This window comes from Coloeus monedula (genome assembly GCF_965178545.1).
Source record: "Coloeus monedula genome assembly, chromosome: 7".
Classification (NCBI taxonomy): domain Eukaryota; kingdom Metazoa; phylum Chordata; class Aves; order Passeriformes; family Corvidae; genus Coloeus; species Coloeus monedula.
Genome location: NC_138787.1, coordinates 17,158,600 through 17,174,189, shown reverse-complemented (window position 1 = coordinate 17,174,189; position 15,590 = coordinate 17,158,600). Strand labels below are relative to the sequence as shown.

The following is a 15,590-nucleotide window of genomic DNA, read 5'->3' as shown; positions in this document are numbered from 1 at the left end:
TAGCACAAATGTTCCATGCATTTTTACCTTCATCGTCTGCATTAACATTGTGAATAGTCATGTAATGACAACGACCTTCACTTCTGAAGCTGTACTTGGGACTCTCTCTCAGTTCGGTGGGGCCTTTATACCACGTCACAACTGCATCATCAAAAGACACCTCGCACTCGAAGGTCGCAGACTGGTGTTCATTCACAACAATGTTCTGTATGCTTTTCGTGAACTGAATTGGTTCCGCTGTTTTTAGAAACAAAAAATACATCAATTGTTATGCACCACCTTGGCATTTACTTTATCTGAATCCTTCTCATTGTTGTCATCAAAGTAGCTAAATTTTAATGAGATAATACCAATAGATCTTGAAAAAATAAAGAAAAGGGGATTCCATCTTCTATGAAGTTTTATGTATAAGAATGAAGATTAGAAGACATAAGAGTACAACTATAACAAGATTGCTGCGCAGATACATTTTGTAAGAGAAGCCATTAAGGAAACTAAAGAATAATTAAGAAAAGTCCAAGAAAAATATAAGAGTCCCAAAGAAAATAGAAGCTAGTACAACTCAGATTGTTTGTGGGCAAAAGGACATTATTAATCATGGTTTAGTCAAGAATACTAAGTTACACAAGTATTCAAAGAGAAAGGACAATAAAATTTCTTATTTAGTCCGTTTCCAAGTTTGGGAATCTGTTTTTCAGAAATACTTCTTATTTCCATTTGTTCTGCTAATGAAACCTCCAGAAACAGTCTGTCACTATTGTAATAAAGAGATTCTTTACAAACCTTCAATGGCCAGATCTGCTGTTGTTTCTAGACTGTCAAGCTTGCAGGTATACTGTCCCTCGTCTTCTGTTCTAACATCCTTGATGATGAGTTTGTGCACTTTGTCAGAGACTTGTGTTGAATATCTCCCTCCTATCTTAATAGGTCTCCCATTTCTATACCACTGAGACTTGGCATTTGGGATAGAGAACTGACAAGTCAGTGTGCATGTTTTTCCTTCCTTGAAAGTAGTGTCATGAAGATGCCGCTCTACTGCAGGTTCTATTAGCATTTTAAAATATACATTTTAACAGAGATCAGAGAGTGGAATAAACAAAGTGTTAACTAATTCAAATATATACTTCAGAAGTACACTTACCAATCACAGTTAGCTTGGCACTGGCAATATGTGGTCCACACACTATTCTGAAATTTCCCTGATCCTCAGGCTGGCAGTTTCTAATTCTTAGTATGTGGCGATCACCTTCAATTCTAATTTCGTATTTGTCATTGGAGTCCAGTTTCTGGGTTCCCTTGTACCATGATAGTTTAATTTCTGGATAGTTAATCTTAATCTCACATTCAAAGATAGCATCCTCATCTGCTAAAACCGTCTGATTTTCAATGTCTCTGATCAGAGTAATAGGCTGGAAAATATTAGTTTAAGTTAATTTCAACTTCCCTGTTATGGGTTTGAATATTTCAGAAATCAGTCCAAAAATGTTTTACCTCTGTTTGTGTGAGTCGTTGCTGAATAAAAGCTACGAGTTCATCAAACTCCTGATCTTCCCTTTGAGCTTTTTCTGTGAGCTCAATTTCCTACAAAAATGCAGAATATACTCAAATATTAAAGGATACTAAATGTCAAGCTGTCATTTTTATCCAACACAGTATTCATTCCTACATCAGATTTTATGTAACTCTACTGTAACTGGTGTATCTTCCCATTCTAACAATTGCAGTCAAGTTATGAAGACAGAACCTACTTTGCCAGAAGGCCCATTTATTCTTCTTGGATTTGAGCATGCAAGAAATTGAGACCTGCCAGTAAAAGATCTAAAGAGGAACCAGAAATTCATGCACACATCATAACTTCAGAGTGTGGCCACCATGTCTGTTCAAGGGAAACATATTACTCCTAGGAGACCCAACACTGAAGTCACACTGTATCTTACCAATCTATGACTTTCTTCTGCTTGGGTTTGCTTTAGTAACTCAAAGGCTTGCAGGAGGCCACGGAAATCTGTAATTCCATACATGCGAGCATATTTCTCATATTCTTTGGGATCTACGTTTTTGAGAAGTTCCAAGATATCAATAGGTTGCTCTTCCTCTTTTGTTTTTGTCGGAGTGCTAATCAAATCAATAACAGAAGTTAACAATACAGCATTTCATTCCCAGAAAGCTGTTTAATGAAACATTGAATCAGCTTAGAGCTGCCCTGTGCAGTAGAATCCTTCAGCTTAGTCTAGTCAGGGGCTTTTATTTTCAGTACAGTTATTCCTATTTAATGAATATTTTTAAATTATATCTTGTTCTCAGATGTATAACCAAAAAAGTTTCTTCTGTGCTGGTTGCAAATTAATCTATAAAAACTTTCAATATACCTTTTTAGTTTTGCCCTGAGATCTCCTTCAACTACTTCTTTCTTTCTTTCCTCAACTTGCAGATTTACACTCCTCTCAATTTCACCATGTTGGTTAAAAGCTACACATTTGTACATGCCAGAATCAGTTTTTATTGTGTCCTTTATTTCTAGTTTGGCTTCATCTCCTCTCTGCTGGATTATAATGCGGCCTCCCTGGTTGAGTTGCCTCCATTTTCCCTTCATCCACTTAACATTTGGAATTGGATCTCCTCCAACTTTTGCAATAAATGTTGCAACGGTCTCTGCAGAAAGATGCAAATGAGGAAGATAAGTCTTTCCAGTTGTTTATGACACTGGTACATCATCTCAAACAAAAAGATGTGGGCAAATAGAAGACAATGTACTGTTTTGAAAAGAGTTCTTACTTTCCATGACTTTGATACTCTGAGGCTCTGACACAAAATAAAGTTTGCCTTCCACTTCTGCTTTCTTAACTGCTGGAGCAGCTGTCGGTTTTTCTAAAAAAACAGAGTCAGACAGTTATAACAGATGGCTCCATGTAATAGTTTATGTTCATGAGTGTTGATACTTCTGCAGCAATTGTAAAAAAGAAATTAATTCCTGAGATGAAACAGAAGACTGTGCAAGAGGTAAAAATGCAAAATACTTTAATACTGTTTTAAACAACTTGTAGTTTGCTTTCCAGATGAAACTGTCCACAATGGACCATATTGTGCTGTTCATTTACTTCAGTCAGGCTATTTATACTCTCCATGGATGCAAATCCATAGGTGGATATGCAAATAAAAAGCCTCATTTTCTAAAATAGATCCATTTTTAGTGAGATTTTCTCTTTTCAGTCTACTTCTGGGTATTATGCCCTAAGAATTCCTTGCAGTTTTTTATCAGTGGTCTGTTAAATTCTCTTGCTTTTCTTTTACATAGCCTAGTGGCTACTCACGTAGTGAGAAAGAGACTATTTGTACATACTGCTGGACTCTTGTGTCCTTTATGCAATGGTAAAGCAAGACCTACACAGAAGGACTCATGTTTAGACTCCATTTACTTTCAGCTAAAAGGTCAAAATGTCTTTAAGAGTCTTGAAACAATTATCCTCTAAGGCCATATGCTCAATCAAATTCCTTCTATATTTTCCTTAATAAACACCACTTTTCACATGCTTTCCATAAAACATGCATGTCAAAGTAATTTCACCCATTTAGCTTGCATTTTTGTTAAATTTAGTGTTTAGATTTAGAAAACAAATTCTTAATCTTTTTGATAAGAATGTGCTGTTGGTTTGCCACTGATCTCAGCATTTATGTCACTATTGATATATAAATTATTGTATATACTCTGTTTTACTAGATTCTACAGTTTTAAAAAGAAGTAAAAGTAACTAATTGTTTGTTGTTAGATTATTAACTTTTTTGTTCCACAGAAAACAAAGTGGGATAGAGTTTTGGTTGACATTTTCATCATACACCCTTATTTTCTTCGTGTTACTGTACCTTTGACTGTCACTTTAGATTTGCAAGTATCAGTGCCAGCTGCATTTGAAGCTTTGCATACATATTCTCCTGAATCTGATTTGGTAACTGCAGCAAGTTCTAGAAGAGCTACTCCATTAGCAAAGCTGAAGTTGCATCTATCTGAAGCTCTTATTTCTCTTCCTGCCTTCAGCCACTGAATTCGGATTGGCTGTGATCCCTGGACATGACAGCTAAGCTGTAGGGTATCACCTTCCTCTGCTGCTGCTGGCTGAAGAGGCTGGTCAAAAACTGGAGGCTTTTTAGGTTCTGGAATATGAAAATGCTTCAGTGAATACTCAGGAAAGTATGATCAAGAATATAAGAGAGAGGTACATGCAGTTCCTAAGAAGGTGATGGCAAGGAATGCAGGAGGATAAGCAGAAGTCTCAGGATGTCAACCATAATGTTAGAAAATGGAATAAATATCAAGAGAGCATGACAGCATATTTCCTATATAAACATGCAAGAAATATCTTTATCCCCTCAGCAGGAACCTTTACATGCAAAAAATAGTATGAGAACTAAAGCACTATTAGGCTGCAAAACTATATAAAAATATTTAAAGAAATAATAATACCTGCAATTTCCTGTAAGACTGTTCTGATGAAGTGTCATGCTACCACAACACAGTGTCAACACTGCCTAAGCTTAGATTTCATTGCACAAACCCCCTATTACTCCATGGAAAGAGAATGATTTAAAATTGAACAGAAATGTAACAAAGACTTCAATGTTCACTTTAAATTAGTCATAGGAAATAGTGAAAAAGAAGCTTCTCATTGAAAAAAATAATCACAAAAATAAAATAATTTCTTGACTTTGTGGTGTATGTCCATCTCTGGACAAATCACTGCTGTTAAGTAAAACAAGCTCATTAGAGAGAAGCTATATACTTGCAGCTACATCAAACAAAGAAAAGCAGGAAGCAAAGAAAAATAAGACTTCAACCAACCTCTGATAACAATGGAAGATGTACTCAATACGCTTCCTGCTTCATTGGACACTTTACAGGTGTATAAACCAGCATCTGATTGCTCTACAGCCTTTATATGCAAAAGCAGGGTATTGTTCTTGAAAGATATTTCACAGTGAGCACTTGAATGGACTTCCTGATTGTTCTTATACCAAGCAACAGTCAAAGGCTGAGAGCCAGAAACACGACCCTCAAGTTTAAGTTCATTCCCTTCTGTTTCTTCTACTGCTTCAGATAGTTTCTTAGTAAAAGTAGGTGGAATTTTTCGTTCTGTAAAAAAAAGAACATAATTTCCATGAATCTATCTTGTGATGATAAATCCTAAAGACAATGCTGCAAGAAAAATTTGAACATTGGGGAATTTATATTTACTCTCATTTAAACTGGATATATTTTTAAAGTGAAATTATGCTAAGATAAACAGCAGGAATCTTGCTTTTACAGTCACTGTCACAGTGGATTTTTCTGTTTGGAAAAAAAAATTTCTCTCACATTGATTTAAATCACACACCATTTAAAAAACCCCAAGAGTTTTGTCAAGCTTAAGAAAGAAAGAGTCTAGAGCCTATTAAGAAAGTAGGCCAAAGAATATGCTCTATTTCTCCTCCCATTGTTGTTAGTGACCCTTCCTAGTTCCCTTAAAAGATTCGTAGGTATCTCCAGATAGGTACTCTCAGGCTACATCACAAAAGTTTTCTCAAACGTATCTTGCAGTAATAAGGCCAACTTCCTTTATAATTGAAGGAAGAAAAATGTAGACACAATGTATTATCTATTCAGTACCTTTAACCGCCAGTTGAGCTGTGCAAGAGTCCTTTCCAACTTCATTGCTAGCATAGCATGTATATGTTCCAGAATCCCCCCTGTCAACTCTCAAGATGGTCAAATGGGCTGTGTTGTCTACATAACTGATCTGATAGTTCTTTCCTGTTCTAATTTCTTGGTTATCTTTTGCCCAAGTGACTCTAATGGGCTGTGTTCCAGAAACGTGACACTCAAAATCAGCACTTTCTCCAATAATGCCATCCACAGATGTAAGTGGGATGTCAAAGAATGGAGGAGTCTTCCCTTCTGAAGAGTGAAAGAAATAAAAAGCATCACTTAAAAATCTCAATTTTTAATCTTAAAAATCTCTGTGAAATAAGAATCTCTTGTACAACATTAAATCCATATATAAAGCAAAAATTATTTTTAAGACATTTCCATTAAATATTTCACAGCCCACCAACCTGTAAGGACAAGCCTGCCACTAGAAGAAGCAGTCCCAATAGCATTGGCAGCTGTGCAGGTGTACTGCCCAATAAATCTCCTATCTGTCTTCAAAATCTGGAGAGTTGCTACATTGTCTACAAAGGACGTGTGAACATTGTAGTCGTCTTTCACACGCGCGCCGTCTTTAAACCAAGATATTTCGATAGGTTCTGAGCCAGCAATGCCGCAATCAAACACAACTGGTAAGCCAACAGTTTCATGAACGTCTCTTAATTTTCGTGTAAAAGAAGGAGGAAGTTTACGCTCTGTAAGAAAACAAGTATTGTACAGTGAAGTCTTTCAGAAGACACGCAACTATTGCTGCACTCGCCAATAATCACTGCCTAGTATACTGTGAGTTATATACTGAGAGTATGGTGGACTTTTGCTCATAACTTCCAATTAAAGTTTTCCAATTTTCTTATAGAGCATATAATTTATTTTGAACTTGATGTCAAGAGCCCTATGCATATGGTTGCAGGAAAAGAGGTAATCATTCTGCCTTCACTTAGACCCAGTGAGCCTCCAGACTGCTGACATTGGAAACAATCAAAGCAGTATCCCGAATAGGGAAGGAAGATACAGACACTTGTAACACTACAGAAGAGCTGTGGTCAGTAAGTGCCATATTTCGACTAGCTTTACTGGCAGGCCTTTGTTAGTAGAAGACAGTGCCCACAGGGTACTTTACGCATCAAGAAACAGTAAAGTGTTTTACGAAGAAGAGGCAATTGTTGTTTTTCAAAATAGCAAGGCGTATTTAAGAAAAGTAGGCCGTTTCCCTATATTTAAAATTGAAATATTCACCTTGAACTGTAAGCAAAGATGATGAAGAAGCCTCCCCAACAGAGTTTTCTACTTTGCAGATGTACTCCCCACTGTCACTACTGTCTACCTGGCTGAAAACCAGAGTAGCAATTTGGTTCTTAAAGTGCATTTTCACAGTAGCAGTTCCTCTCAGCTTTGTATCGCCTTTGTACCATGACACAATCATTTCTGGTGTTCCAGCAAGCTGGCACTGTAAGGATGCAGAATCCCCAACAGTCACCTGCACTGGCTCCAAGGGTGTAATGAAGTAAGGTGGTTCTGAAGGACAAAGACACACCATTAGCATAAAAAGATATTGCATGATAACCATTAGTAGTTCAAATAAGGCTTGTTGAAGTGATGCTGGCTTGACGCACCTAGTATTGTGATTGTACCATGACAATTATCTTTCCCAGAATCATTTTCAATATGACAAGAATATTGCCCCTGATCTTCTAGTTTGCTGCTAGGGATTTCCAGTATGGCAGATGTGTCTGTAGTGGTGATGCTACACTTTTCAGAGTGCATTATTTTCACTCCATTTTTCTTCCATGTCACTGAAATCGGTGGAGTACCCGTATATGTGCATTCCAAGATTAAATTTTTCCCTTTCTCTACACTTAAATCATTCACCTTCTTCACAAATTTGGCTGGTTCTATAATGAACAACAGGAAGAAAACAAATTAAATAAAGCCAAGAGATCATCTTTAGAAGCATAAGAAGCAGTAGTCTGGACAAACCTTTGACAAAAAGATGGGTTGTGCAAGAGATTTTCCCTGCCTCGTTAGAGATCTGGCAGGTGTAGTCTCCACTCTCAAGTGGATGTACATCAAACAGCTCCAGTTCTGCAACTGAATCTTGCAAGGTGATATTGCATCTGGGTCCTGGTACTAGCTCAACACTGCCTCTGAACCATTTAACTTCCAGTGGGGGGGAACCTTTTATGATACTAGTAAAGGTTATGTTTGCCCCAGAAAAAACATCCAGTGGTTCAGGTTTCTTCACAAAAGATGGTGGTTCTAAGCACACAAATAAAACAGAGAAGAAGTACGTTTGAACTTCTTTTGAAGATCACAGTAATCAGAAATATACAACAAAGAAAAAATGATGTCTTTCTGAAAATAAATCTGGGCCCTCTGATTCTGACTTCTTACTGATACTGACCTCTAACACTCAAAAATGCGCTGCATTCATCAGAGCCAGCTACATTAGTAGCTGTGCACAAATAAGTTCCCATATCAGACTCCTGAAGTCCATTCACTTTCAGAGAACAGGTATTGTCTGTAAGAGTAGCCTGATATTTCTCTCCACTGGTAATCTCTTGTCCATCATGAAACCAGGAAACCAGAATAGGTGGTGACCCATAAACTTTGCACTCCAGTACAGCAGAAGAACCCAGCTGACCATATGTTTCTTTCAGTTTTCTTGTGAAAGAAGGAGGTATAATACGATCTGCATTTGTTTCAAAATAAAAATAAAATAAAAATTACCATACAGGGTTCTTAAAATGCAGGAAGTTCTCCATGCATAATAGAATTAGTGACCTTTCTTTTGCTCTATCTGCTTTGGCAATGTACTCTGACACATCTAAGTACTTGAAAAATAGTCAATGGTTAAGGATATGCTGGAATTTTCATTAACAATCTTTGAGGAACACCTTTTATTTTTGCCTTTCTTTCTTGTAAGGAACAGTAATGCACCAACTGTCAAAGAGGACATGCAGATTAAAGCTGAAGAAATCAAGTCTTTTCAATAATTCATGCCCCTCAGAGTTTAGGTAGGCATCTGTTCTTGGTGCCTGTCAAAGTGGCATGCCAAGTACTCCTAAGATTATACAAGTCTCTTAGGTTGCCAGTCACAACCACTTTGCTATCTGAAGGCTTTTTAAAGGAACTAAAGGATCACAGGTGACTAACCTGAAACATGCACTGAAGCTGTGCAGCTGCTTTTACCAACACTGTTTTTCACCTCAAAAGTATATTCTCCACTGTCTTCTAGTGTTGCATTGAGGATCTTAAGCCCAGATACTTTGTTGAAGAAACTGATTTTATATTTATGGTCAGTGGACAGTTCATTACCATCCTTAAACCACCTAGCAGTAAGCTCTGGTGTGCCATCTACTGTGCATTCCAGAGTACAAGAGTCTCCAGCTGTAACCTTGACTGGGCCTGGCTTCTCTACAATGACTGCAGGCTCTGCAATGAAATGCAAGTCAGAAAAATTTAAAAAATAACAATGCAATAGTTATTATTATTATTATTATTATTATTATTAAAAATTTGATTTTAAAGCATCTTAAAACACACTGTGTTGTTTATCTCGTGCTACCAACCTAGCACTTTCAGCATGGCAAAGCATTCCTGAACTCCAGCATCATTTTTTATCTGACAAATGTATTTCCCAGCATTGGTTGGTTCTGCATTTCCAATCTGCATAGTTGCAATATTTTCTGAGTAGGAGATCCAAAGATTATCACTTTCTCTGATGATTTCCCCTTTGTCTTTTAACCACAGTACAGAAATGGGCTGTGATCCTTGTACTGTAGCCTGCAGTTCAATCGACTCCCCGACTACGACAGTGAGATCACTCAGCTTCTTCACAAAGGTTGGTGGTGCTATTTAAGAGAAGATATTTAACAGTAAAGAAACCCATCAGGAGCAGAAAGGTAAGAGAAGAATGGCAGGAACAAAGAAAAGCCGAGAAGATGCCAATCTTTGTACAAACCTCTTAGTGCTACAGAGCCAATACAGGAGTCACTTCCCACATCATTTACAGCCTTACAGTGATATTCACCAACATCTGCAGTATCCACACTGAGAATGTGAAGACTAGCTATGTAGTTCTCAGACATGACCTTATACTTCTTGCTGCTCCGAATTTCTCGTTTGTCTTTATACCACGAAATCTGGAATGGAGGAGTGCCCTGCAGCTCACACTCCAGATGAATATCAGACCCTTTCAAGGTCTCAACTGGATGGGGCTTCTTGGTAAAAACGGGAGGTGCTGGAAAAAACAAAAAAGAGTTATCATTTGTGTTATTTAAGCAAAAGAGATTAAAGAGGAGAGAAGATTCAAGTAACTCTTCTGATGCTAAATAGCAAAGACAAATAGATAAGAAAGATCTGCCACAGAGCTCAGAAACAGGCAAGAGATTTTCCATCTAGTCAGATGGGTTTTGGCATCTCTGAAAAAACAAAGTGGGATTTAAGAGCTTTTCCCAAAGGAAGACTTTACAGTTAGAAAGGAGCTTTACAGAAGAAAAGAGCTGAGATTCTGACCTTTTACTCTCAGTGTAGTGCTGGTGCTTGCGCTACCGGCTGGATTCTGAGCTTCGCAAGTGTAGTCACCGCTGTCTTCAACACTGAGATTGTGCATTTCAATGACTGCCACTGAATCCATAAAGGACATTCTGTATTTTTCACTGGGATGGATTTCAGTTTCACCTTTGTACCAGGTGACTTTAATTTCTGGAGATCCACCTATTTTGCATTCATACGTTGTGGAATCGTGCTGTTTCACAAGTTTTGAGGAGTCTAGTTTCTTAATAAACCTTGGTGGTTCTGGAAAGCCAAAATGGGAGATGATGCTTTAAACTGCACTAATTGTTTGAATAAGCAGGGAGATACATAACTGAAACTGCAAACCTTAGGGACTCAAGCAAAAATTCTGATTTTGCAATTATGAAAATTTTTTAGATGATTTTAAATTGGTCCAAAATCCAGATTAAGAAGCAAACAAGTTTTCTACATGCATTTCAATGAGTTTCTCCTTACTTTATTGATCCACTGTACCTCTCCTTGTATATTCACTACAGATTAGTTGACATGTGGTTTTCTTTACAAAATATGCTCTTGTTATACATGAATCATCAAAATGCTTGATGAAAATGCAAGACTACGACTGTTCAGCCAAGAAATGTTATTAAAAGCATTCGTGTTGAGTATTATAGCTACTGCTCTATATACTGTGATTAATAATTAATATAGTCAATAAATGCATTTGCATTATCACTCCTCACACATTTAATGCAAAACTGAACATAAAGTTGCACATAAGGAATAAAAGTTAAGGATCTTAGGTAGCAAACAAAAGACTTTAGAAATAATCATGCTGAGGAGAATTACGAGATGGCTGGTATTACAGACATTGGTGTTAAATGTCCTGTGACTGAAAAGTAAAACAGGTGGTTGCATTTTGTTCCATAAGGAGAGGAAAGGAAAGTGGAGGTTTGATACTTTTCATCAAAAGTACCATCTGGATGATTAGAATCACAAGACGGAATGCTCATAGATCAAAGATATAACTAATAAAACCAGGAGGTGGTAATGTGGGCACAACAAAAAAATCACTCTGCAAAACAGGATGAAGTGTCTCTTTGTGTGACTGTCTGCAAAGCGTAGGAAGAATATCTAATTTATTGTGGATTATTTGAACCTGTGGGACAGTTGCAGAACATCCTGTGTTGCTAGAAACAAAACTTCCTGGGTTTCTCAAAATAGAAATGATGATGTGTTAACATCAGGACTCTTGGAACCATAGTAATTTACTATCAGATTTCACTTTGAGAAAGAGTTGATTATCTATCTGCATACCAGCAGTTGCTGGGTACTCACACTCTGATTCCACTGCTACCAAAAATGAGGATATACATGTTAGTAAGGTATGTATTTAGAATGTAAGGCAGTTCTAGAACATAAAGCAATTATTAAAACTACAGACTGGGAACATTAGATGCTAGAGTGAGAAAGTTAATAGAAGGCTGTGAGGTTTTCAAGGTCAATTAAAAGAAATATCTTAATTCTACAAACAAAAGGCTGCATGTCATAGAAGTGAGACAGCATATGCTCAAATTAAACGCATGCAAATCAATGCACCCTAAGAGATTTCCCTTTCAAGTTCTATAGAAATTGGTTGAAAACAATGAACATCACTAATTTTACAGCCCTGGGGAAACTGTACAAATTTTAAAGAACTCAAGGGAGTGTCAGTAAATTCAGGATCAAAAAATAAAATAACAATACTGGAAAGACTCCTCAGGATTTTACAAATAAAGATTTGAAGAGTAAAAAAATAAATAAGGTCAGTTTAGACCATTTTATGGATGGTAACTGTTCAAAATAAACCTATTAGAAGTTATATAATTAATAAACAGAATTATGATTGCGGCGGAGAGAAGCTTCAGATCTTCTAAAGAGATTTGATTTCTTGCTACAGTCTTCCAGTGTGGATTTTTTTATGTCAAACTGCATAATGCAGCACCACTACTTGTTACTGAATCCAGGTAACTCAGTCTTACGCACTCTTCCTACCTCCACCAAGAAAAATGCTTATGGCTAGAATATACTTGGTATATATAAAATATTTGACAAGTTATTAATACAAAATCTTGCTACTAGTAGTTCAGCTTCCTGTGTTATTTGTCTTACAGAGTAGAAGGATTTACTCTCGAAATATTTCTCCCCTCTTTCCTCTCCAAATTCATACAGAGGCAAGAGAGGAAAAGAAAGAGGAAAGAAAGTGCTAAAGCAACAGGGACCTTTTAACTCAGGCATAATCTAAGCAGTGTATGTTACATTTCTTCTTTTATGAAATCAGTAAGATTGAAATGTCTGGAACAGCTATAAATATATTCCCACCTACATTGAGGAAATTGCACTAATATACATGTGTCACTTGTACTAAGACAGTTTGAGCCATTCAGAAATTTAGATTTCACTTTTAGATCCACACACTATGAAGAGAGGTGAAGTGTTGGGTGGGATGGATATTTGTCACCAAATCTGCTCTCAGATCCTCCAGTTTTGCTGTTTAGAAGAGCAATTTTCAGTGTTTTCAATTTGTGAGAGAGCAGAGCTATTTGCTGGGAGCTGCACATGCAGTAAAAATACTTTTAAGCCATGTAAGTGAACTGAATTTCTCTCAGTTTCCTTTCACTCCCCTGGGCAACCTAGTGACCGTCACTGCTGGAGAAAGACTTTAGAAAGGCAGATTTTGCTGTCCAACAGAACCATTTGCAAAGGCGCAGCAGAGTAGTACATAAGAGTTAATGTTTCAATGAAAGAACCCCTTTGATAAGAAAAATCATGTACTATACCAAAGCAGAAGAAATATAAGTAAGTATTTTGGTATTACAACAATAATTAAGTGAAATAACATCTCAGAGTAACCTCTTGTAAAGATTGTTAGTCACACACATCTGCATTCAGGACTGTGATTTCCAGGTGTCTGCCTTGCAAAGAAAGCCTCACAAACGCTAAAGCCCACAGCAATACCTTGTACAGCCAGCTGAGCTGCGCACGCATCCTTTCCAACACTGTTGCTGGCAGTACATGTGTAGAGTCCAGCATCCCCTTTACCAACTTTTAGGACTGTCAAGCTGGCCGTGTTTTCCACCAGTGTCATTTTGTAGTTTCCACCTGGACGAATCTCTCTGTTGTCTCTAGTCCAAGTAATCCTCATGGGAGCAGAACCAGTCACGTGGCACTTAAAGGTTGCCTTTTCCCCTAGTGCCACGTCCATAGATACCGGCTTGATGTCAAAGAAGGGAGGTTGTAGATGTTCTGCAAAGAGAAAAGCATGGCAGGGCTCACCATGAAGCCTGCCTCACCACGCCATGCCCATTGTCCTTGGCCACCATACAATGGGTAGAGTGGGGAAAAGGGTGGAGAAATAAAAGAGCAAAGACATACAAAAGATTTTCATTAAAGCATGAGCTACAAACCTGTGAGGAGAAGTTTGGCACTGGAAGAGGCAGTCCCCAGAGCATTTTGGGCTGAGCAAGTATACTGGCCACAGTAATCCATACTAGTTTCCAAGATCTGTAAAGTCGCAACATTATTTAAGAAGGCTGATTGCACGTTATCAGTGTCGCTTAAGAGAACCCCGTCCTTGTACCAAGACACCTGGATAGGCTCTGAGCCAGTTATGCGGCAGTCAAATGTCACTGGGGCACCAACCACCTCCTGAATATCTTTTAGTTTTCTGGTGAATGTAGGGGGAAGTTGACGTTCTGCAAAACAATAATAATCACCACTATCAGTAGGAAGCCAACCTAGAATTACTTATCTTTGAAATTAATAAAACCCCCTTTCTGTAGACAACAAAGAGTTCCTACAAACTACCCCAGAAAAGAGTGGGTCTTGGCCCATCACCTTTAACAACAAGCAAAGCTGTGGAGGTGGCAAAGCCGATGCTATTTTCTGCTTTGCAGATGTATTCTCCAATGTTGCTATCCTCTACAGCAGAAAACGCCAGTGTTGCCACATTGTTCTTGAAGTGCATTTTGTAAGCCTGTGTTGATCTGAGCTTGGTGTCATCTTTGTACCAGGACACCTTGATTTCTGGTGAACCGCCAATCTGGCACTTTAAGGTCAAGGGCTCGCCAACCTTCACCTCCACACGGTCCAGGTGCGTGACAAAATAGGGTGGTTCTGGGGAAGGAGAGAGCATGGTGAGCAGAGGCAGAGCACCACACGGGGTGCATTAGGGGGATCAGGGGTAATGAATACCTAAGATGGATACAAGGCTGTGGCAAACATCCCCACCCGCCTCATTTGCCACCTCACAGGTATATTCGCCTTCATCATTCTTTGTGCTGTTGAAGATTTCAAGAATGCCAGATTTTTCAGTAGTTGTAACAGTGCAGCGTTGAGACTGAGCAATGGGCATGCCATTTCTTTTCCAGGTGACAGAGATGGGAGGGGTGCCAATGTAGCTGCTTTCCAGCACAATGGACTTCCCCTGCTCCACACTGAAATCACTTAATTTCTTCACAAAGACTGCAGGCTCTGTGGGGAGGTATAAATCAATAGTAAGAGGGACAGATGTGGAAGAGCTGCAGGCAGTGAATGAAGATAACTGTGCATTCATGCACACACCCAAACACACCTTTCACAAAGAGCTGTGTTGTACACGAGGCACTGCCAGCATCATTTGTGACCACACAGGCATAGTCCCCGCTGTGGCCTGGCTCCACGTTGTACAGCTGCAGCTGTGCCACAGACTCATTGAGAGAGATTGAGCAGTTGCTGTCTGGCATCAGCTCCCTGATGCCTCGGAACCAGGTCACTTTGAAGGGAGTACTGCCCTTGATGTAGCTGGTGAATGTCACATTTGATCCAGGCAAAACTTCCTGGGGATCAGGTGTCTTCACAAAAGAAGGTGGTTCTAAGGATCATGCAAAGAAATGGAAGAGGGAGAAGGATATTAATAGGAAGGTCTCCATGGGGAAGAAAATGAGCAGGTTTGAGTCAAAAAAAAAAAAAAGAACCCCTGGGAAAAAAAACCAAACCAAACAAACCATGAAAAAGAAACCATGGGAAACCAGAGAAAAGAAAGAGAAGGAAGAAGAATTTTGTTGAAGATGTGGCAGTATCCTTCCACTGACCTTGTACAGTCAAGAAGGCACTGCATTCATCAGATCCAGCCACGTTGGCTGCCATACATGTATATGACCCTGTATCTGTGACATCCAGGGCATTCAACTTCAAAGCACAAACATTATCCAAGAATGAGATTTCATATTTTTCTCCACTAACAATCTCATTTCCATCTTGAAACCAGGACACAGATATGGGAGCTGTGCCAGACACTTTGCACTCCAGCAGCACGGAGGATCCCAGCACCCCATTTGTTTCCTTTAGTTTTCTTGAGAATGAAGGAGGAACAAGGCGATCT

At 38.5% G+C, this 15,590-nt stretch overlaps 1 protein-coding gene across 34 annotated transcripts in view; it reads right to left on the bottom strand.

Annotated features, from left to right (window-relative positions):
- Positions 1-15,590, bottom strand: part of TTN (titin) — a 245,121-nt gene that overhangs the window by 156,553 nt on the left and 72,978 nt on the right. For 24 of the 34 annotated variants that reach the window (XM_082285106.1, XM_082285116.1, XM_082285134.1 and 21 more), the window contains 25 exons: positions 15,301-15,588; positions 14,802-15,080; positions 14,423-14,701; positions 14,066-14,344; positions 13,636-13,923; positions 13,187-13,474; positions 10,193-10,474; positions 9,639-9,917; positions 9,247-9,528; positions 8,831-9,109; positions 8,079-8,366; positions 7,655-7,933; positions 7,291-7,569; positions 6,914-7,192; positions 6,085-6,372; positions 5,639-5,926; positions 4,835-5,125; positions 3,862-4,149; positions 2,776-2,868; positions 2,370-2,652; positions 1,938-2,115; positions 1,492-1,581; positions 1,142-1,409; positions 784-1,044; positions 28-237 (listed from right to left, as the gene is read on the bottom strand). In XM_082285106.1, coding sequence (XP_082141232.1) covers positions 28-237; positions 784-1,044; positions 1,142-1,409; positions 1,492-1,581; positions 1,938-2,115; positions 2,370-2,652; positions 2,776-2,868; positions 3,862-4,149; positions 4,835-5,125; positions 5,639-5,926; positions 6,085-6,372; positions 6,914-7,192; positions 7,291-7,569; positions 7,655-7,933; positions 8,079-8,366; positions 8,831-9,109; positions 9,247-9,528; positions 9,639-9,917; positions 10,193-10,474; positions 13,187-13,474; positions 13,636-13,923; positions 14,066-14,344; positions 14,423-14,701; positions 14,802-15,080; positions 15,301-15,588 — 6,486 coding nt within the window. The remainder of the gene's footprint in view (positions 1-27; positions 238-783; positions 1,045-1,141; positions 1,410-1,491; positions 1,582-1,937; positions 2,116-2,369; positions 2,653-2,775; positions 2,869-3,861; positions 4,150-4,834; positions 5,126-5,638; positions 5,927-6,084; positions 6,373-6,913; positions 7,193-7,290; positions 7,570-7,654; positions 7,934-8,078; positions 8,367-8,830; positions 9,110-9,246; positions 9,529-9,638; positions 9,918-10,192; positions 10,475-13,186; positions 13,475-13,635; positions 13,924-14,065; positions 14,345-14,422; positions 14,702-14,801; positions 15,081-15,300; positions 15,589-15,590) is intronic. The other 10 variants (XM_082285131.1, XM_082285132.1, XM_082285115.1 and 7 more) reach the window with 9 other exon arrangements.